This window comes from Uloborus diversus, chromosome 6, assembly GCF_026930045.1.
Source record: "Uloborus diversus isolate 005 chromosome 6, Udiv.v.3.1, whole genome shotgun sequence".
NCBI lineage: Eukaryota > Metazoa > Arthropoda > Arachnida > Araneae > Uloboridae > Uloborus > Uloborus diversus.
Genome location: NC_072736.1, coordinates 44,531,860 through 44,556,375, shown reverse-complemented (window position 1 = coordinate 44,556,375; position 24,516 = coordinate 44,531,860). Strand labels below are relative to the sequence as shown.

General features: G+C 30.4%; 1 protein-coding gene across 1 annotated transcript in view; it reads right to left on the bottom strand.

Moving 5' to 3' along the window:
• Positions 1 to 3,112: 3,112 nt before the first annotated feature.
• Positions 3,113 to 24,516, bottom strand: part of LOC129224368 (inactive phospholipase C-like protein 2) — a 92,330-nt gene continuing 70,926 nt past the window's right edge. Inside the window, exons 15-22 of the mRNA XM_054858810.1 lie at positions 23,412 to 23,591; positions 19,921 to 20,102; positions 17,790 to 17,928; positions 17,563 to 17,709; positions 15,693 to 15,790; positions 6,617 to 6,802; positions 3,237 to 3,305; positions 3,113 to 3,121 (exon numbers count right to left, since the gene is read on the bottom strand). Of these exons, the coding sequence (XP_054714785.1) occupies positions 3,113 to 3,121; positions 3,237 to 3,305; positions 6,617 to 6,802; positions 15,693 to 15,790; positions 17,563 to 17,709; positions 17,790 to 17,928; positions 19,921 to 20,102; positions 23,412 to 23,591 (1,010 nt within the window). The remainder of the gene's footprint in view (positions 3,122 to 3,236; positions 3,306 to 6,616; positions 6,803 to 15,692; positions 15,791 to 17,562; positions 17,710 to 17,789; positions 17,929 to 19,920; positions 20,103 to 23,411; positions 23,592 to 24,516) is intronic.

The following is a 24,516-nucleotide window of genomic DNA, read 5'->3' as shown; positions in this document are numbered from 1 at the left end:
ATGATCAAATTTTATTATTTTTCAAATTCATTATGATCTACAATCTTGAAAAAAAAAATATATTTTTGCTAGTATACAATCACTATGAGGCTGTTCTTTTTTGATAATAAATTTTCAATACACTGCCGCTTTAAGAATATAATTTTTATACGTCAGTACTTTTAATCGTACCTATAATTTCCTTTTATTGCACATTTGCTCAACAGGTGTTCTTCTTGCTTTAGAGGTCTATGTTGCAGAAATCGCAAGTGAGGGTGAATTAATTTTTCTCTCATAGTCACTAGTTTCTTTCTTTTTTTCCCCCTTTTCGTTCTTTCGAAATAATATTGAGTTATCTTTGAAAAAACTTTGAGTTTAAGGAAGTTAAGTTCGAGATATTGAGATTAATTATCATGGAATTAAAGACAAAGGGATTGAGACTTGATAAAAACTTAGAGTTATGGTAATATTCGAGTTATCGAACTTCAAGTTACCGCGAATTGACTGTATGTAAGACTTAACTTCTTCCCTTCCCTCTACCCTTCAAACTACAATAGTTGGCTAATTATCAGTTTATAAACTTGAAAGTTTTTAAAACGTAAGAAAAGTTACATTGATAAAAATGAAAAATGGTTAACAAAACCATTAGCAGTGACTAAAACTTAGTACAGTTGGACCTCCATATATCGAAGTAGCAAATTGCCGGAAAAAAATTCGATATATAGAAATTTCGATATATAGAAACAATCTGTTTTTATCATAAAAATCTTCTAAAACATTAAAATTAAAGCTAATTTTCGTGTATGAAACCCAATTTCTAATTTATACGAGCATCAGATTAAAAGTTAAGAATTGAAAAATTAACAGAAATTACACTTTTGCGTCTTCACACATCTTCATTTTTCGTCAATTCAACTTGATCCGCAATATTGTATTTTCGTTTTGACAATGTGATCGAGAGAAAAAGAAAAAAACCACAATCTACTTAAGCTGAATGATTTTTAGGGAGGTTAAAAGACTAAAAATGATAATCAACAGACAAAAGGGATAACTTGAAACTGATTTTACAATGTTACTGGTAATGAGATTTGAAATGAACTTGAGGGACTTTAAGAACTCCAGAACGGAACAACGACATATCTACACACCTCTCAGCCCCAGATTCCATACGAGTTTCATAGCAACCTTTAGTGAACATAATATTCTCCCCTAACCTTCATTTTTCATGAGACAAACAGTCTAAAGTGGAAAAAAAAATCTACGAATGTCTCGAGAAAAATTTCGATATATAGAGATTTTTCCGATGTATAGAAACAATTTTTCTATGTAATGAACATGGAAACGTGCTGGAATTTCGATACATAGAAAATTTCGATATGTGGAAGTTCGATATATGGAGGTCCGACTGTATTTTAAAATAATCAAAAATGTTTAAGGTTATTTACCATTATACTTGCTAATAAGACAAACATTTCAAAAAAATCCTAACAAAAGCATTTCTAAACATTAGTAATTATTATGCGTTTTAGTTTTATATTTATTGAAGTGTTTCAATTTTACAACTGCGTCAAGTCAAAATGCTTTGCTAACCTTGTTCAACATGAACATGCTTTTCTTTTCTGACATACTTTTTTGATTACAACCTACCCCTCCCCCCACCACATGTCCAGCAACTGTAGTTCATTGTTCACAGCTCCTTGAACAATTAATTGGCTGTGAACTTCTAAGAATGCCTATACTAAATGTTGGGAATCAAGTGATTTTTTTAAAACAAAATCATGAATTAAAATCAAATTATATTATTTTTATAAATTAATTTTGCATTTTTATAATGTATTGCTCTAAATTTAACTACACTGCACTACACAATCTTAACTTCTTCAGGCAAAACTACATAGATCCCGCTTTTTGTGTGAAACAGGTTTTCACTCTTGCAATATTGCTCTTACTCCAAAATTACAGTTCAATTCAGTACAGAACCAAATGAAAGTTTGCAGTTTTTCTTATACACCATCACTAATATACAGTACAGTCTCGAAAATCCGAGCTAATTGGTGCTCATGTCACCTCCGATTACTGAAAACTCGGATTATCCGGAAAATTCTTCCAGATTGAAAATTGACACTATTCGTACAACATAGGAGAGACACGTTTTACTTCCTTGTGCAAAGAAAAAGAAGTATTTTTTTTCTTCACGCAAAATTTATTACTCAAATCTCAACATAAATTTACTCTTTAAATGCATCTAAATGAATTATAATTTTAATTTTTCACAATATCAGTGCGTATTTGTGTGCACAGTTTTAATCAACCAAAACATGATTTTGGCTGAGCCCGATACCATTTTGACAAGTTTTCTGTATATATTGGAGTGTGCATGTACCAGATGTATCTTGCAAAACAAAAAAAAGGTTAGTTGTGAAAAATTTCCTTTTTGAAACTCATGTGGCATCAAGCTGTGCACCTACTTTTTTATTGCAATCAGATACTCCAAAAAAGATGTTGACACGTTCTTTGTCGAGTGTCAATTTTGCGTATCAAGTTATTATCTCCAAGGCATCTTTGAATATATATCTTTTAGTCAAATATTTTGTGTCTCTTTGGAAGATGTTGAAATAAACTTCTCAATGTCTTTTCCTTATTTCCTGTTGAGAGTTAAATTAGTTTTAGACGCAAAATTTCTATTTTCAGATTTTAATGAAAATATTTTTTGAGCGACTAAAAAATTAAATTTAGAATATGAATGAAGCCCCTCGGATTAAGCGGAACCTCAAACTTTCGAGACTCGGATTTTTGAGACTCTACTGTAGGTCAGGAAAGTAATTGCTCAACATATTCTTTTACACTAAAATGTACATGATTATGGAAACCCTTTTTTTAAGCAAAGCAGAAAACAAAATCACATCTTATCTAAGTATTATAACATCTTAAAAATGTATTGAATAGTTAGAGAACTTATCTTGGTTTTAAAAGTAAGCTGAATGGATTCATCTATTGTATGAAATATATTATGTAAAGTAATTAATGACTACCAATTTTTGAAGATTTAAATAAAATCAAATAAATATGATTTAAATTTAAAAATCCAATTCAAATTTTAAAAAATCTGACTTTTTTGATTTTTTGAAAACAATCACAAACCCTGGAATTAGGAAAAATTTTGTAAAAAAAAAAAAAATATTTTATATTTAAATTTTATTTAAGCTCTTTACCATTTTAAAAGACTTAATTTTAAAAAAGAGACTTTATAAACTTACTTTTTCTAGTAATAATACTGTTTTAGATAAGCAAGGTGTAAGCTCTCCACAAACACGCACTGTAGGTTGCTAAAGAGATATAAGTATAAAATTAACCGGCTTTACTTTCAGTTTATAGCTTAAATGCTGTTTTAATATTAGAGTTCAAAAGCTAACAAAATAGTTGCAATACATAACTGTTCAAATCACTAATTTTAGAATTTTACTTGCAAAAACAAAACTATTCTTCAGAAGCTAGCATATACATCTATTTCTTATACATGACTCTTATTTAAAAAAAAAAAAAAAAAAAATCCCATGTCCAGGAGACCCCACAACACCTACAGACAACCTTGAAATTTGGTACAAAATTACTTTATTTGTACCTTGGAGTCAGTGGGTACCTAGGGGTTGGCAGGAGAGGCTCTCGCCAGGGGAGCAGCAGTCAGGAGCGCGGCATTTCAACTGATTTATTTTTTAGATGACTGGAGCACAGTGGAACTGGCCAGTTGTCTCACATCATGAGATGAGCATGCCAAGCAAAATCATGACAAGAAGTTTGCATGTCAGATTTTTATTGCCATCCAAATGTAAATATTTTTTTGACCGCACTATACATAACTTCTACTGCGAAGGAACATTGGGCATCATTGAAAACAATTCAGAAAAAAAAAAAAGAACATTAAAGTTGAATTGCTGCCTTATTTGTCAAATCAATTAGTCAAAATGTTCTAAAAAAATTTTTTGGGAAGTCACAGTGACCTCTGGTGACTTTCTATCAGGAGAATTTGGGGGGGGGGGGGGGTCCAATTTCTTAAGTTTGCCAGGGGCGCTAGATCCCATAGTTTCACTACTGCTTGGATAGTTTTTTTTTTTTTTCAACTCATTTTTTAATCTAAATTTTCACTTAAATCTTCTTTTTAGGTTCTGAAAGATTTTCTATAACTCTTAAACTTTCATATCATTCAAAAGACCCATTTTTTTTCTGCATCAGATGAAGCTTCTTTCAATATTCTAAATTAATTAGAACAATAAATATGAGGGTTTCTATTTTTGCAAAAGTCCTAAGCTAAACTAAAGTCAAGCCTAGAGCTAAAGAGCAAAATGCTACTGGAAAAAATGAACTTGAAAACGACTTTTCAAACGTACAAAATGGCTGTTTCTGCTATGAGGAGCAAGAGCCCTTAGCACCAATATCTGTAACATTTTGTGCAGGTTATTTTGGACCCCAGAGTAAAAGTGTTCTTAAAAGCATTTTCCTTTAAGAATTATTTTATTATGCATATTTTCATCAAGTTCTTTTTTCTTCATGTGGGAACAGGATTTATTGCTGTTCTAATTATAATGAGCTCTTTACTTAAATTATATTTTCTATAGGAAGGGGAGCAAGAATTTCATTTTGTTTCAATCATAATCTGATTCTTCCTAACAAACAAATTAAACCTTTGAGATCAGGGTTCATACTCTATCTGGATGAAAAAATTCCATGACTTTTCCAAGACTTTTTCATGACTTCATAAAAATTTTCACGACCTTGTTACATGAAGGAAATAGTACTATATAATATCAAACTTGCCATTTTTTGAAAATGAGCATTAGCAAAACTTCCACGTTAATGCCACTATCTCATCCAAGCATTAAATAATTGAAATCAGTGTACAGCTAAAAAACTTAACTTCGTATCTCTTCTTCATATAAATTTAAGTAAAGTAAAAATACAGTGAATCAAATATAATGATGCTCAAATGTGTAGTTTTTTTGTATGTATTTTTTTTTTATATATAAACAGGCAAAATGATAATGAATGGGACAAAAGTTGAATGAGTTATTACTAAATTTCAATAAATTTGGTTTAAAAGGCTTTTAGTATCAACAGTACATTTAATCATCCGAATAACTTGACAGTACTTGGGCTCTTCAAAGTAAAGAAACATTCTTTACTAAATTCATGTTTCTAAACCAGATATTTATTTAAAAAACACACTCAGCAGTGAATATATCTTCTGATTCAAATCTTCTTGTTTACTTATTTGCACATTTTCAAATGCATAAAAATTAATAGGTTCAGAAATTCTGGAATATAGTGTTTGATTCTTGACACTGAACATAGCAGTGGGTCGCATGAATCAGTTTTGAGAGCCATATGTTGGGCACTACTGTTTTAGGGTATTAGAATTCCCCTATTTATGTATTCTATCACCTGACTCATGTCTTTATTTTTTTTAAAACCTTCAACAAATTACGATAAATTTAAAAATAAATTTTATACAAGTTATGGAAACGAACTCGGATGCAATTGAATTGCGTTTTTTGAGTGCGTGTGGAAAAAATCAAGAACGTGCAAGTTCGCTACTACAGAATATAAAATATAAAAAATGTTGAAAATAATGTAAATTCAAAATGGGTGATGTCCAAGCAGTAAAATCGCATTGCAAAAAAAAAAAAAAAAAAAAGTGTGGCTGCTACAGAATGGATGCAATGAGATTTCAAAATTCAGATTTATCAGGATCGTTCAATTTTCCAGTTTTAATAGTTTTTATATGCAACACTGTTGAATCAATCAAAATGTCTAATGCTCTTTAAGCAACTGCTAATTTATCTTTGCACAGGACATTTTTCCATGACTCTAAATAAATTTCCATGACTTTGACTGAAAATTTCAATTTTTCATGACTTTTCCAGGTCTGAAATTTGCTAATTTTTTTTCCATGACTTTCCAGGATTTCCATGACCCGTACGAACCCTGTGAGATTGTGAAGCAATCATTACAGATTGGTAACTTTAGCCATCAGGAAACGAAGCCCTTTAGCAACTTAAATTATATTTTATCTGCCAAATTTCCACGAAAATAGAGTACAATGCTGTGCAGAGGGCGGGTTACACATGAATCAAGGTGAAATTTACATAAATTGCATTCAAATTTTATATTATTCTTGTAATGTAAACTTTTGTTACACAAAAATAAATACATATCGTTTCTGAAATTATATGAACTTCATGTTTCTCTAGAACTGATAGAACAGGCGAAAATCCAGGTCTGCAGTGTTGAACTGATTTTGTGGTAAAGGAGTCGGAGTCGGAAGTTGAAGGTTCAAAGCTCCAAGCGTTGAAGTCGGTCATTTCCTCTCAAAATCTGCAACTCTATTAATACTTGTATAGTCAGAGTCAGACTGATTTTGGGGTAAAGGAGTCGAAGGTTTTAAAATTTTTGGAGCTAGTGAGTTGACCATTTTCTCTCCAACTCCGCAGCCTTGGGAAAATTGCGTCGCTTATCAATGATATAATTAGTATAAATACTAAAGGTGCACATGTATATTTAATCACATATCAACCTCATACATATAACAATTTTTTAAAATAAAATTTCAGAAATTTAATTGGTTGTATGAAATATAACTCACATCAGAAATATTAATTATCTCCCAACTGGTTAAGCCTGGACAGCTCGCCATGCGTAAAGACAACACACGCAAACATTGAACTATATTGGCACTATCGGGAACGCCACATTCCTTACACAGATCCAGCATAGTCTGTTCTTCATCCATACGCATTTTGTATGCTTCTGCCAAGTGATTTGCAGCATTCTGAAAGCATAAATTTTTTAATAACAATGCAATATTAATACAGTAAATTTCGTACAAAGAATTGTGATTGAAAAAAGTTTTTCTTTCTTTCTGATGGGGCTGCGTTAGGTGCCTTAACCTTTTGCAGACCTTGTGTGATCCCTTGATATGGAACCCAGTCTTTCATGTGCACCATTAAGTTGAAGATGTCAACGGCACAGTGAGTTTGATGCCAAGTTTCTATCAAACGGAGGCACATGGGCTCTCTATGATTGCAAAACTGCATTACGGATTTAATTTTGAAAAGAGCATTCAAAGCCAAATGAATACCCAAGTAGGCTTTTACATGTCGCATAAGAAATAAAAATCAAAAATTTTATTTTTTATCAGCTTACACCAGGGTTGCCAACCTTGGAGAAACAATTTGAGGAGCATCTGTGGTGATTTAAAGGAGCAATTTAAAATTTTGTGGAGCAGCTCGGTATTTTGTATAAAAATAAATAAAAATAACTGAAACCACTTATCTAAAATTGTCTTATTTAATAAATCATTTTAAGCACAAATTTAAAAATAATTATTTTTAAATTAATAAAACAGCTTTAAACACTCTTCAAAAAGTATAACTTTTCTGTCCCACGCCTTTTACAATAAAAACTTTATAAAGTAAAAAATCATTTAACAATGCTTTTTAATTTCATCAAAAATATATCTATTTAAACCTGCCAACAATTTTTTAATAATAATTTTATTTTAGTATATTTTTGGTCCACAGCAACTGAATTATCACCTCCGTGGCATGTCACACACCTCGTGTGACTATTTATATTGCTTAATAACGTGTTTAATTAAAAGTATATACTTATTTATTATTGCTTTCACAAGTGTCTCAAATACTAATCGTTTAAGTATATTTAATTTTTTAATATTGTGTTTTGTTCGTTTTAGTAGGATAAGGAATCATGTCACACAAATTCTCACCTTCGTTACCTAAACACAAAATGCCATTCTTCATTTACACCTGGCAGTAATGACATCCCCCTTATTTATTTTCTGCCATAAAGAAGTTGTGAGATTTTTGTCGAAAAACAAGAAGATAAATTTTGTTTCAAAAACTAAGTGTGGTTATTGTGACTTCTCGCTTCCATGAACTTGAATTTTCAGGGATGTAAATTATTGTAAAAAAAGAAGTGAACATGTTTTCATATGTTTAACATGTGCAGATTGTAGCAGGGTCATTTCATACGAAATGAGCAAAATTCGCAAAAAAGTGGTGGCCGCATGGTAACAGATTTTTCATAAAATTTGTTATACAAATTCCTTTTATGCCTATATAAAAATATCTAAAATATTTTTGCTTAAAATTTTTTATTTGAATAGTTACATGCGATTGAAAATTGGTCAAATTGAACAGCATTCTCATAAATGCTAAATGTTGCACTTTTAAAGGTTTGTATCTTATTAACTATTTAATGAAAGCATTAAAGTCATATGTTGTTGCAATCTATGGAGTAGGGTAATTAATCTGATATCGGTAAATTTTTCAAAGTTATTATAGTTAACTTTTAACCGAGTTTCAAAATCGGAAAATATTTCCATTTTCTCATAATTAAACATTTTATTTTTTAATCTCGATCTTTAAGGAATGCTTTAGCTTTGATGAAATTAATACCCAATAATGTGCTAAGTATCATAAGAGAAATACCTTACTTTTAAAGTTGTATTTCAACTCCTTTGTCTTCAAAATCAGTTTTAAACTTAGTGACATTTTGTAAAATGATGATTTCCCCCTTCACATACACACAAAAATTCAAATGAGGGAAAATTCAGACAATTTTAAAATTTTATAAGAATATAGAGCTGTGTTTCTACTATTTGCTTGAAGAAACTTGAAATTGGTTTTTGATTTCCAAACGTAAACTAAAATTCAGAAGAATAACATTTTCTTTCTGTTTTATGGGTCAATCCATACAGGTTCAACCGATGGGTGCACTCGACCATTTTAAATTTTTTTGAAATTCATATCCCTAAAAGTTGCATATGAAAGATGTTTAAAACCATTTTTATTTTTTCTCTCAACTGGACCTTTGATTTTTTAGAGGTCACCAAAAGTGATTTTCGTAGTCAAAAATGGGTCTTTTAGACCTTTGCATTTTGGCCAAAATCTATTTGAATTACATTTATGGCAGTTAATTTAACGCTTTGATGTTAAAGTGCATAAGTTGATAGCCTTACATGCTGAGTTATGTAGCTGCAAGTTAATAATTAAAATAATGGCAACAAGTTAAAGTTCAAGGCCAAATGTAAAAATTTTACTCATTTCAAAGGGGGATAACTCACGTAGGGGACGGAAACACAAAATGAAATACGGCAAAAACTAATCACTGGAACCATGCTAAAATGAATATGTAACTGTTGCTGTGTGTTTGTGTACCCTTTATAGATTACAGCCCCTCAAAAATTGGAAGAATGACAAAAATGACATTTTTAGACCCCTATAAACCAAAAGGGGATGGAATTAAAAATAAAATTTCCTGGCCAATTGAATATGCCATTGAAGTACTATACATGTTATACATATTGTTTTTGTATTTGGTTTGTAAAAAAGACACAGTCTTTGAAATTAAGCAATTTTGATAGTCAATTCACATACTAAAACAGAAATAAATAGTGTGAAAACTTCATGGTACCTTCTTAAATTATGTATGTTGTGCCCCATATATTACACTTTACTGAAAAACATATCGTAACTTTTAAAATAATTATTTTAATTTGATAACTTAGAAATATTTGGACATGAATGAGCAGTTTATACAGCATGGAACCTGTATGTATTGACCCTTATGTGAAATTACGAGAATTCAAAGAACTAGATAAACGACTAAATGATGCAAAAGCGAGTAAAACTAACATTTATTTCAATTTAAAAAAATGTACATTTCAGCATGAACTTCATAAACATGCTTTTGAGAAAATGAAACACGAAAGAAATGATTAGTTTTGCTAAACTTACAAAATAAAAAGAAGAAACTAATGAAATTTTACCTTAGTTCAAGTTACTCTAGTAACAAAAATACGCTGATACCAATGATTAAAATTTAGTAGCATCTAAAAGACACTTCAATATGTTACGCAAAAAAAAAAAAAAAAATTGAGTAAATTTAGAGCTTTCTCTCATTTTCAAAAAAACATCTAAAATAAAGGAAAAAATGAAATTTTTGGAAATTTTCGATTTTTTAAAGTACAATTTCGTCATTAAGAAATTCATAAACAGTTACTAAATTAGAGCAGATAGTTAGTTATAGATAGTTTTTCAATCTGAATCATTTTTACTCTTATTTTTTCATTAAAAGAGCTAGAAGAGTGATTTAAAATCTGAAGTAAATTGGCAAAATTTCAATCTTTGTTAATATCTCAGATTCAAAAAAAGATCCGAATAAATTTTACTTTGCTCTTTCTCAATAGAGATTTGTTTAGAGAATGCGGAAATATTTATTTTTTAAGTGTACGTTTGTAACTTAAGAAGTAATTGAATCACAAACTGGCAGCAATGAACTCTGAAAATTTAGGCTTAGCGTAAGCATCAACTTCTAATTTCAATAACAAAGCAACAAACAGTTTTTAAACTTCCATACTTTGCTTTCCCTCATAGATATGCATATGGTTTACCTAAAAAAAATTTTTCATTGAAATCTGTGACATGTCAGCCACAGCTGATTTGCTCATTTCGCATGGAATGACCCAGCAACGAAGAAAAAAAAATTCCTTGAAAAATGTATCCATTAGTCTTACATTAATGGAAAATTCCCCACCTCCTTGACAGACCTTATCAATGTCATTATTTATGAGGTGAAAATAAATGATGGAGGGGAAATACATTAATCTAAGGCATTCTACCAGCATTACAAATTGCCAGTATAGTCTCAAATTTACTAAATACTATTTTTTAACACAAGTTTGAACAAAAAGGATAACTACTAATTAAGCCTGCCTTACTTTGATTAAGAGCGCTAAATATTAGATTCCCACTAATCATTAAAATAGCTCATTGTTTGCACAATTAACAAAATTACTACTTCGATATTAAATTGGCCTTGATTTTTTAAAAATAAAAAGGTTTTTTTTTTTTAAATAAATTTCCGTGAACAAGGCATTTTTCAATTTTTTTTTATTTGTACGTAAAATAATTGGAACTTAGCTGGGCTATTGTTTATGGTTACTTCTAGTAAGTAACACTTTCATGTAAGTATGAGAAAAAAAAAGAAAACAAAGGTTTCAAAAATTTAAAAATATTTGTACTCAAAAGTTACACATTTTCTGGAGGACCCATAAGCATCTTTAATTTCCCATATTTATATGTTTGTTATAACAAAATAGCAAAATTTAAGCTTGAAAACTTTTAGTTGGGAAATGCTGAGCACAAGAACTTCTTAGCGGAGCCGCAGACTTTTGCCATTTTTGCGGAGCAACTTTGCAACGTGCGTAGCAGTTGGCAACTCTGGCTTACACATAAAATTAAATACATTTTTGTTGATTAAAAAATACTTCTATTTTACAGGTTCCCTAGTTTTAGAATTCACTGCTTTTGAGTGATCAAGAATACTTAATAATTGCAATACTAATAAAAGTTCACTAATATATAAAAGATTTCACTATTTCAAAACATGCAAAAAAATTAAGGGTATAACTAAGTTGTTATATTACAAGAAATAATAAAGAATACAGTGCAAAAAAAGAAACAACTATAATTGGAAAGATTTGTAACACTAACACAATGTTACATGGGTATTCAGTTAGCTTATAAGTGTTTAATTTGTTAAAATTAATAATAACCATACTAATGCATTTAAAATGGCTATCACCTGTAAATGTAAAGAGACAGTTCAAAATTGTAAATCAATTATTCAGATGAATTAGCATTACAATATTCAAAAATTTGTTGAGCTATTTCCATGGTTCAAAAAATATTATTATACATAGATTTTTGCAATGAATTAAGCTAATTTTGAGTAGAAATTTTTCAAGCCTACACAGATATTTTTAATGCCTCTGTAAGTATATTTTACACTTTGAAAGTCAGAAATATGACTCAAAATTTGTTCAAGTGAGTTTTCATGATTTTTTTTTCTTTTTTTTTTTAATTTACTATTCTGGAAAATGGGAGAAAAGAAATCGAAAATATTTTTTAAACTACTCCATTTGAATGTTTTGTTATTTTTTTAAATATAAAATGTCAAGCATTCCAAATGTTAAAAACCAAAATAGTATGCATCACTTCTTTCCCTACCATGTTGCACTTCATTCTTAAAAAGTTAGATTTTAAGCTGCAACAGAAGTTCTGATTGAAAAAAAAAGCAACAGATATTTCTGTTTGGTTCTATTCACCATACTTGCCACAGTAGTGTCTCTTGCAGTAACCTACATTCAAACAGTCTATTTGGTGCAACATTTTGAAGAGTTAAAAAAATTCTATAGGTAACCTGCATGTATAATTACTTCACTGTAGGTATAACTATAAATAAATAAAACAATGTCCCAAAAGCACATAATATTTTTCCATGAAACTCTATGAAATTGAGTACTATAGAAGATAAAATCATTAGTCTGTTACTGGGCCAAAGTAAGTGCCAGTGTTGCTGTTATCATAGTATCAAAGAAATAAACTTCGGCACAGTATCAAAGAATGACCTTCTTACACACTGTATAACAAAAGTTAAAAATTAAAAAAACCCTGACTGAGTCGCAAATGGAGAATCAAGAGGGAAAATTGAAACTTCTTTTAAAAACCATATAGGGTAACAGCACCAGTAGCAGACATGCTTAAGACAATGGTCTCAGGTTAACTCAATTTTTGGAGCCTTTTAATGTATTTAGACTTATTAAACTATTTTTCTCTCATGCAACTACATCTCATCTAACATTTGGCTGCTTCTGGATAGTCGGAATTAGTTAAATCTAATTTTAATTGCTTGATTTTGAAAAAAAAAATCCGATCCCCAGTAAGAGACACTAAAAAATCTGATTGTACCCAGTAAGAGATATGTTAAGGAAAGGATGGGTATTGGACAAAATTCACTTTTTCTCTTCAGAATGTGCAAATGTACTTTATTTTTAGAACTAAAGCCTTATTAAATTTAAATAAACATGAAACACCAGCTAACATCGTGGTGGCTGTTCATAACCTTCTATCACTGCCTTGTAAATGCCAACTGGCTCATAAAATTCACTCTGATAAAACTAGATGGTTGCACTGTATTCATGGGCCACAGCAACCATCAGTTCTTATTACTTAAATCCAAACTTATGGCTATCTGTTACTGGTCCCTTGTCTGTTACAGGTGCCGTTACCCTACTGTTTAAAATCAATTACAAGTATTTTATTTGTTAACAAATAGAAATTGGCAACAGATAAAAGTTTTAAATCATTGTGTTTTTTTTTCCTTGTCGGCCAACAATGAATTCAGTTATCAATTGTGTGAATAAAGGCTTAGACGTATTTAAAATCTGCTTTAAAAAACGTTATAATTCCAATTCTACGTAACATGGGAGTTCCAAACATTCTATCAAACGCAGGAAAAAAATTACTCTTTATTTTGATATTAAATTTGTAAATTTTTAAATATGTTTTCACTGCAAAAATTGCAAAAAAACCTTTTTGCATTAGGTTTTTGATTAATATCTTCGTGAATTAATGCCACCAAAGATGTAACCCAGCTAAGAACACTCTCAAGCAACTCTCCTTTCAAACAAAATCTTTTTGTTTTTTTCGAAAGCGGTCCATCCATTTAGGCGTTAGAGTGCTACAGACAGATACACAGACATATCAAACTTATAACTCCCTTCCTTCTGTGTCGGGGGTTAAAAACAGCAAGCAATATAAAATGTCAATTGCCTCAGGTATACTTAACATGATACACAACTGAATGCATAAAAAAATTTATGTGATTCAAAATACTAAATATTTTATTAAAAACTCAGTACCTTAAAAACATCATCTGCTTGTTTTATACCAACACACTTCATATTCAGCCAGGCTTTTTTTTCTCTTAGTTCTCTAAAAGGCGGATAAAATATTAAAAAACATATATATTCAAAATTTTAAAATAATACTAACTAATGCTTATATGAAACATTTTTGAACCTGAAATGACTCAGAGTGAAAAGCAGTTATCTTTCATGGAAAGTGGAGTTTATTTAATAGTTTGATCATCAGATTTCATTAAAAACAATACCAACAAGTTTTTACGACGTGTGCAATCTTGATGATCCCACCTAATACAAAATGAAGTGGTTTATTTCTGCTTCCAATTGATCTACCATCTTTCCATGGTCAAGCTGTAGTACACTACAGTACAGAGAGGTAACCAGGAGCAAGGCCCTATGACTCTTGGCTATAGTGCAAGTACATAGGTAAAGATTTTCAAGAGAGTATTTCTGCCACTGAGCAATTGCTGAGTTTGAGTCAGGGCAGTTCCAAAGTCAAATATCTGTGTGTAATGGTACTGGCTTTTAGCATGAACTTGGTGACCCCTCAATTTTTCAAAAGGCAAATTAAATAGAGAGGAGGAGAACACACCAATAAGACATTTTCTTTTTTCCTGACCAACTTTTAACTTTTAACTAGGTATTTTTAATGTATATAAAAATAAAATTGCTTCATTACTAATAATTTTGATGATTATAAAATAAAGAAGGAATATTCCTAATGATTTATTTACATGCTTAATAAATAAAGTTTTATGCTTTTTGGTTATTTTAAAAAATAAATGAAGATTTTAATATGATTAACACATATAATGTTTTATATAAGGTCTTCCTGGAAAAATAAATATAAAAAATATCGAAAATATCATGATATTTTCAAAATAAATATCGGATATATATCGTGATATATATCATGATATATATCGACTGATATATATCGGCGAACCCTGTTTAGGAGGGATCATAACTAAAATAAAAACACTCAAGTCAGAATTGCATTATACATGTGGAAAAATAGAATCTACATTATGAACATAGATGTAAATAAAGTATTGATTCAAGCAAAAATACACAGTTCTAGGAATTCTCCCTCAGAAAATTCTCAAAACTGTAGTTCTAAAAATGCAGTTTTAGACAATCTTTGGTGATGAAGCAAAAAAGGGTGAGGTTTGGTTGCTCTCTTCCAGAAAATTTTTATATTTAAATCATAAGAATATGTTAGTAGACTATCTTTGGTAACATTTTGGTTTTGGAACTATTTTCAAGCACATGATTCAGGCATCATTCCTTGGCAATAGTTAAAAAATTAAAGTTCCAAAGACACTGCCCTCCCCCGGAAAGTTATAAAAATTGAATTCCTAAAAATGAAATTTTAGATTATCTTTAACATGATATTGAGACGGCGCCATTGAAATTTTTAGGTGGAGTTGTTTTGAGGGGTATTTTTTCATTTTTTAAGGCGGCTTTGGCTTTTAAGGGGTTTTTTGCAATATTTAGGGGAATGCACCCTTGCTCTAATTTTTTCGAAATTTAAGTCTTAAATACACAATTGTAGACCATCTTTGATGACATAAAGGAAAAATTTATCTCAATTGAAGTTCCGAAAACTCAGTTTGAGACCATCTTTGATGATATTAGGGCAAAAAAAAAGGGGGGGGGGGGGGAATCTCAACAATAATTTTTCTGAAATTTAGGTTCTAAATTTCCTTTTTTATTTCTTTTGCATCACCAAAACGAAATAGCTGGTCCCTTTTCTGAAAAACTGTGCTGGTGCTTCAATGGAGTAACTATTTTCAAGGATGAAAATATTTTGGGTTCTTTATACTTCGTAATATAGCTAAAAAGTTTCACATAGAAAAATAAAAGAAAAAATAACTTAAACATGCAATGATACATGAAGTCATCAAGAACACTTTTATTTTATACTTACTTGTTTTTCTGATCTAGTAGTCATAGTGATGTAAATGAAAAGAGTAGTATTATACAAGGGATCTCCATTATTTGACAAAAGCTTCAAATGGCGATAACCTTTAAAAGAGAAAAGATTTTACTTTAAAGCCATAATACAGGCATAAATATAAAAAGGTTTTTTTTCTAAATTTTATAAAAAAAAGCTATCGCATATTTTTGAAAACTTTTTTTTTCTGAAGAGGGAGACATGTTTTGACTACTACATACTAAATTTTTAGAAAGAAATACTTTTTGGGGGATGGGTTTAAAAAATAGTTAAACCCTGGAAAAAAACGCAAAATAAAGGTTTTTTTCAAAAATTCATAAAACACCCAAAGCTTGGTCAATCTTAAAATTTTTTTCATTTGTCATATTTGAAATTGAATTTTATACACTACTAGCTGTACCCGACGCGAGTTGCTACGCCAACAAAAAAATACATCATTATACTGATTTTTATGACAATCGGTTGAACGGGGCAGAAGTTGCTACTCTGCAGTGCCACCTGGTGGCGAGTTGCTTCAATGAGCATATTATGCACCTTCTCCGTGGAAAAATACATATATATAGCAATTTTCATAATAATCGGTCCAGGTATCAAGTGAAGCCGTGACTATACTCAAATATTGTACTCACGCAGTTTGCAAGATCAATCAATCGCTAAAAATATCAAATAGAAAAAGTTTTAAATCCCCCCGTTGCATGAAAAGCCATAAAACAATAAAGAAAGAATTTATTATTTCAAACTCAAGAAAAATGGCAACAGCTAACTTCTTATCAATGAGATCTTTCACGCGAATTAATTTCTGCAGCCGATAATTTTATTCGTATTTATCCAATGGATTGTGACTTAAATTGAAATAAAAAAGGAACCATCTATCGGATTTTTTTCGAACTGGTCTATAAACATTCCCAGTACCAAAAATAACAAACGGTGAAAGTTTCAGTCAAATCTGTCAGGTAGTTTTTGAGTTCATGGATGACATACAGACAAACATTCATTTTTATATCATTTCATTTTCATTTCTCTCCTGGCGCGATTGGTTGGGGGTCTGTGACGAATTAAACACAAAAAAGAGCTAAAAATCACATAAAACATTTAATTAAGAAAAACTAATTAGAAATTAAGAACTTGGACTTCGAGGTGCAGACTGGGGTACGTTCGATTTTTGTGCCAAGTTTTAGAGCTGTAGGTGCTATGGGGGCTTCTGGCCATCGGGTACAAACAAAGAAAGAAAGAAACACCGTCACCTTTATGTAAATAGATATAGAAGAAAGTAAAAACCTATCTATTTTTCCAATGTGTTAATGATCCGTAAGTTGTTAAAATAATATCTGAAAAGTTGTTTAAATTGATTTACCCATTCATGAATAACGAGTTTTACTCTTTTTAATTTGTTGCATTCATTTTTCCCAACTGAGGGACAAGTTTTGTTCAAACAGTTCTGATATTCTATTATTTTGAATTTGGGTTGTAAAATTGGAAGAAAAAAGTCAACCGAAATGGCAAGTATAGGTCAACTCAGGCATGGATCATGGGATTGGGGTCATGGTCCCGACCTAAAGGGACCAAATATTGCCTAGAGCTGCATTTTGGGGACATATTTAGAAAATTTCGCCCCAGATCTCTTATTTGAGCTTAAAATTGCTCTTTGACCTTCCTCCCCCTTTCCAATAACGACCCCTTCAAAGCTGGATCAACCCTTGGCTCAACTTGCATAGTCTTAGAAATGTCTATCCCAATTAAAGTTTTTCCCACATTTGAATTAGCAGTAGGCTAACCATTGGGAAAATGTTGAGTTACTTAAGTTTCACTGCACTACATTTGAGATATTAACACTGTTGATTACCTGTTTGTAAACATGTCAATGGAATTGTATACTGTCCAATAAAATCATCACCAATGAATTCGTCATCTAATACTGCAATTCGCAACAACGCTAGTTCGGGCACAGTCACAGTAAATTCAAAACTTTCATCAAATATAGGAGAATGACCTTAAACAGAAAAAGTTATTGAATCACACAATTAAATATGTAAATCATAACTATTAAACATATCTATTTCTTATAACTACCTTCATTTGATACTGTTCTAGTGCGTGCTTCAGCACAATCAATTGCCATCCCATATACTTGGACAACAACATAAGGGTCAATTGAACTTGCTTTAGCAGAAGCTCCTTTTGGCTGAGGCAATTGCTGAGCACTAATAATCTGAAACAACCAAAACGAATAAATATAACAGTCATAACATTATACTCCTTGTGTGTAAAATACAACAAAAATAAAACAAAATTACTACAAGAACAATTTGATTTAAAAATGGGTTTTATGTATTGCGTTTTAACACTGTATCTTTTAAAACATATTCTTGGATTGAGATATTTATTAGTACTATTGCCATTAACCCAGCCATAATTTGCCAACTTTTTTTTTTGAAAGCGGAGGGGGCAGGTCATAATAGTCCTTCCATGACAATTAACTATCACATTAGAACTAGACAATATATGATAAAACCAAGTATTCTCGGGGGGGGGGGGGGAGCTTTCTGCACTTCTATAACTATAATAACATAATAATAAATTTTCAAAAAAAATTTGGGATACAAGTTCTTTGCTCATATTAATTTTAATGAGAATCAATCATTCATGTTCAAATTTATGCATTGTTGACACAAGCATAATGTGAATTATGCACCAACTTTCAGCTAAATGAGGATGTTGTCTAACTACTGAGTCATTAAACTTGTAAAACACATTTAACTACAGTTGGACCTCCATATATCGAAGTAGCGAATTTCCGGAAAAAAATTCGATATATAGAAATTTCGATATATAGAAACAATCTTATTTTATCCTAAAAATCTCCTAAAAGATTAAAATTAAAGCTAATTTTCGTGTATGGAACCCAATTTCTAATTTATACGAGCATGGATTAAATGAAAGTTAATAATTAAAAAAATAACAGAAATTACATTTTTGCGCCTTCATACATCTTCATTCCTCGGCAATTCAACTTGATCCGCAACTTTAGCAGATTTTCGTTTTGACAATGTAATCGAGAGGAAAGTAAAAAATTAATCTACTTAACTTGAATGATTTTTACCGCAGCTAAAAATACTAGGAATGATAATCAACAGACAAAAGGGATAACTTGAAACTGATTTTACATCAATGTTACTGGTTACAACTAAGATTTGAAATAAACTTGAGGGACTTTAAGAACTCCAGAACGAAACAACGACCTATCTACACATCCCTCAACCCCAGATTCTTTATGAGTTTTGTAGCAACCTTTAGTGAACATTATTTTCTCCCTTAACCTTCAGTTTTTACAAGACAAACAGTCTAGAGTGGAAAAAAAAATCTACGAATGTCTCAAAAAAAAAATCGATATATACAGATTTTTTTCGATATATAGAAACAATTTTTCTATGTAATGAACATAGAAATTTGCTGGGATTTCGATATATAGAAAATTTTGATATGTGGAAGTTTGATATATGGAGGTTCGATTGTACTTAAATCAATGTCATACTTAGCTGCATAACAAATAAAGTTCAAATGTGGAAAATTTTGAGTTAAAGATTCATTCTTTTTAACTGAAATGCTAGTTCAATGAGCAGTTTCTACAATAATAATAATAATAATAATAATAATAATAAGGAGATAATGTAGTTTCAGCATAAAAGATAGAAGTTAGATAATCAATCTTTTTACTTTTTTTCTTTTTTTCCCCTAACTCTTTCTTTTTGCCAAGTTTAAACAGAAGGGATACATAAAACAAACACATAAGGAAATCAGATTTTAACCTTTTTTCAGTTAATGTTTGAACATCCTTTTTATTTTAACATTTCACCTAATTAAAGGGAAATTAATTTTACCTTACATCTTGCATTATTAAAGTTAGTGTTTTCATGTAGGATACTGAACCTAAACAAACAAACAAAAAAGCATTGGAAAGCAAATATTGCAAATTTCTAAATACATTATTTTGTGTCAAAAATATTAAAATTTTAAATTATTTCCATAGGCGGAAAAAAACCTCTTTGGGAAAAAAACAGGGGGGGGGCGATCCTCCCCCCCCCCACATAGAAAAAATCCTTTTTTTTTTAACGACCTATTCCTATCTCTAGACAAGATGCTTTGATTTTTATGTGAAATGACATGTTGGTGGCAGATATTTACTGTTCAAAAGAAAACTAACTTTTAAATACAATATGGTTGGTTCAACCCCAGGCAAAGGATCCTTCGCACAGCCTCCAGAATAAAGACACAATTGATCTCGTAGGAAAGATGGCTTAAAAACATAACCACAATTTCCATTTTGCATAAACCATCCTTGATAAAGGTCCATCATATGGCCAGCAGTTTGATAATTCATAGCCACTGAAATATATTAGAAAAAATAAAGTAGCATGAATGAAATCATACACGCCATTTACTCTATTTAAACATTTAATAATATACTTTCAAAACAACCTTAAACTTTCATGCAATTAAACTTTTATCTTTTTGCTCAGCTTCAATTATTGAATCTTTACTAATGAGGAAAATAATTTTTACTTTTTCTTCCAGCAGTCGAGCAATTATGTTTCTGATACACATTTATTTATTCACTAGGCTCAGTATATAATCACAATGTCATATTTTTTTAATCTCAGCTATAAACATTCAACCTTATTTAAAATTCCTTAAAAAAATAGTCAATTAAGAAGTTGAGTAATTTATTGTATTAACTATCTTTGGATTTTACAAACTCACAACTCCAGCGCTCGAATACACTACTTTGCGGTAATTAACAATACTAAAGAAAAAGGTAAAACGTTCCATTCCACGTGTTTTCTTTGAGGTAAATTACAGGCTTCAGATAGTTTATGGTGTAATGTAATTTCAGAAGAATAGAAAAGAAAGCTTTCCACAAACATGATGAAAAATTACTGTCACTCACTAAGCGTCAAAGCAAGACATAACTTACGACATTTGTTTGTTTTACCTTTTTCATTCACCATTAGACAGTAGCTGCAGCGCCCCCTATAGTTTATTGGAGTTACGAATAGGAAAGCTAATTTTTGTTACTAAATAACATAGACTTGTTCAGTGATTCAAAAGCTCATATGGAAAGACATAAAAAATGAAAAACAAAAAGATGGATTATGGATTCACAAAAGATTATTTTGTAATCTTAAAAGGATTAGATTTTAATGTTTCAAAACTTGTCAAGTGTTGAAAATTTTCTCAATCGATTTGAGCAATATATTTATCGATCTGTGCTTAACTTTTGTAGGGGAGTAAAATATACTCAACTGAAACTTTAATATTGCTAAATTAAACCTGAACTTTTTAAAAACTTGAAACAGTTTTGCAATAGTTTAATTTTTACTCCTTCAAAAGTTTGACTGCGTTATCAAATTGTTGATAGTTTAGGGCAGTGGTGCCCAACCTTTTTCTGCTCAAGGGCCGCATCTAATACTGAAACCATTCTTGCCGGTCAGAGCACATATAAAATTTCAAAATAACTCATTCTTTTCTGGAAAATATGGAAAAAGAAAGGGGAAAAAAAAAAAAACAAACCAATAATTGCTGCTTTCATTACTTGTTGCTAGGGATTGCAATACCGGACCAAAAATTCAATACAGGGATTCAGTATTATTAAAACGTGATACCGGAATACCGGCATTTGAAAATTTTGAAAAAATGCTTGAAAACATTTTGTTTTGATGCTAAATTTCATAATTTTGTACAAAAATTATATTATTTATGAAAACGTATTGTGAACAAATATGAAATGAAGGAACTAATGTCATAATAAAAAAAATTACAATAGTAAAAAACATAATGCAGCTATGGGATTCAGTATTTTTAAAACGTGATACCGGAATACCTGCATTTGAAAATTTTGAAAAAATGCTTGAAAACATTTTGTTTTGATGCTAAATTTCATAATTTTGTACAAAAATTGTATTATTTATGAAAACGTATTGTGAACAAATATGAAATGAAGGAACAAATGTCATAATAAAAAAATAATAATAGTAAAAAACATAATGCAGCTATTGAATTATCTCTAATCCTGGAATTCATTTTACTACTCAACATTCATGCAGTTGAAAATACTCTCTGAATTCACCCAGGTCGGTTGAACTGTTAACAATGCATGATACAACTCCTCTAATTGTATTAGAAGTCCTTCATCTTCAAGTAATTCAGTCTCTTGCCTGTTATTTTTGGATAAATTCTTTTGTGTATGTTTCCTTTGTATTGTGTGTATTATTATTACTATTTTTTAAATTTATAACTAGAAGTAATTTCCGAGAGACGATACTTATCAAAAATTAAAATCATTTTCTCTTGAACATGAGAGGTTCGTGTATACTTTTTATTTGCTCTTTGATTCAAAATTTATGATAAATTTGTCTAAATTTGAGCTTGTTAGATTCTCTTATTCGTTTTCTCTTTCTTTTCAAAATTCCTTGCAATTATAATTATGTAAATATCTGAAAATATGTTTTAATTGATCATGCTTTATCTCTATACAAATTTTCAAGGCACTATATAATTTCTAAACATTATCTTGCCAAGTATAAAGCTAAATATCGAGACAGGGCAACAAACCTGACCACAAATTACCATTTGGTATGTTATCAAGAAAAAGATTTTGTCAAAATGTAATACAGTTGAGACAAATAATTAGAAAAGGAGTCAAAGTATTACTGCAAGTGATGGTTGGATGAAATTGTTCATAGGACAAATGCATTCAAAATTGCACTCCAAATTAACTTTCACAAAAGGGAAAGTGAGTGGTCAGGAAAATGGAAAAAATAAAAACATGGTGCAAAAAAGCGCACGAAAATGCAATTCATCTCCCCATTTAGTAAAAACAATATCAATTTGAAATATTTCCACTATTTTTGCTTAATGATATTCTATTAGTTCGTGCTTTTGAAGCCAAATGTTTACATCAATAGATTGATTTTGGTTCTGTATCATAGAAAAAGAAATGTACAATTAAAATATAAGAAGGTATTTAATAAGTAAAATTGAATTTTTTAAAAATTGGAACTATTTATTATTTTTAGCTAATACCGAAAATACCGGTATTTTACCTCAGCAAATACCGGTATTACGAAATTGCGAAATTTCTCAAAATACCGGTATTTAGAATCCTTACTTGTTGCTCATTTTATAAATGCATGTTTTTCAGAGAGAGGGAGAGAAGCCAATTCATGAATTGTGACAGTGTCAGTAATCATGCTTTTCAATTTGTAAAATTGAACAAAACAACAGGTCACAGGGACTAGTTTTGCGACCCAGATGTAGCTAGCAGGTTGCAAGTTGAGTATCATTGGTGGTTTAGAGCCATCAATTTTCTGACACAGTGACTTTTATCATCACTCCAGGGTTCCTATTAAATTTGACATAGAGGTGAAATCAATTTCAAATTTGGAGACTTACAGCATTAGTTTTACATTTTAGTTCTCTTTATTTTATGCAAAGTTTATTATGAGTTATATTAATAATTTTCAAGTTTGAAGTTAGATTTTTTAAAGATAGAGTAAAAGTAATATAGTTCAATGCTACAGCTAGCTATGTCCTTAGTTTACTCTTATGTTGCACATATCATCATGTCATACTTAGTAAAAAAAAAACAACTAACAAACTAAATCACAAAACAAATATAAAATTAAAAACACCTACCGAACTGGCAACCACAGCTCCAGTACTCCAGCGGATTATAGTTACTGCTATCAACACGAGTGCTGTTTGGAAAAACGTGAGTGAAGAACCGTTTATTATGATTCACCATGTCTTCAGCAGAGAATTGTGCAAGTTTAGATGCCATTACTTCAGAAAAAGATGAAACATCAGATAACTTTTCTGGAAATAGAAGAATTTATAACTTTCATACTATAATTGATGTGACAAGAAGAAGAAATTTATTACTAACAGATTGCATCCTTAACAAGTTTCATGAAAAATGGCTTGAATATCGTCATGTATAAGTAAAAAGCTGTTATCTAAATCATTCCCACCCCAAAACTGGAGGCTGAAGGGAGAGAAGTCTGTGGTTGAAGATCCAAATGTCACAGACGTACTTTTGCATGTGCAGGAGTAGAGGCATTGCTGTTGTTGGAGGAGGGGGGAGCACCTTCCCCCGGAAATTACTGTGTTTTAATTGCAAAAAGAATGCAAATGTAATTTAAATTGGTTATAAACAATCTTTCATTTGGTGAGTCTCCCAAACCCCAAGGCAGGGCCGTCCGAAGAGCTGACAGCACCCGGGGCGAAGGTTTTCTGTCGCCCCCCCATATACACAGAAAAATCAAGTTAGTTTTAACATCAGTGCATAATACATACTTGATTTTTTTACATATTAATGAACAGATCAATCAGAGGGGTATTCATAATACTAATTAAAACACAAGCAATGAAACTGTTTCTAATATTTGTAAAACGTTAATGAACCAAAAACTTTTCAAAAAATGGAAATGTTAAAAATACAAATATTTATCATGTAAAATATTATCCCACTAGATAAAAACCAAACAATTAAAACTGAATTGGTTATTCATATTGATCAAACCAAAAACACGAATAAATAATTTGCTGACTATAAATAGAAAATGTATTTATTGAAGTAAATTACATCAAAATTAAATTTCGATTTGGACTCATCCAATGTTTCTTTTCAAGAGTTTTTGGTTTTACATGTACCAACTAAATACCAGCTTTCATATATGCTATAAACAAAGATGTTATGTTTTCATCAAATATTTGTAAGTTTTAGGAGAAACCCATAAAT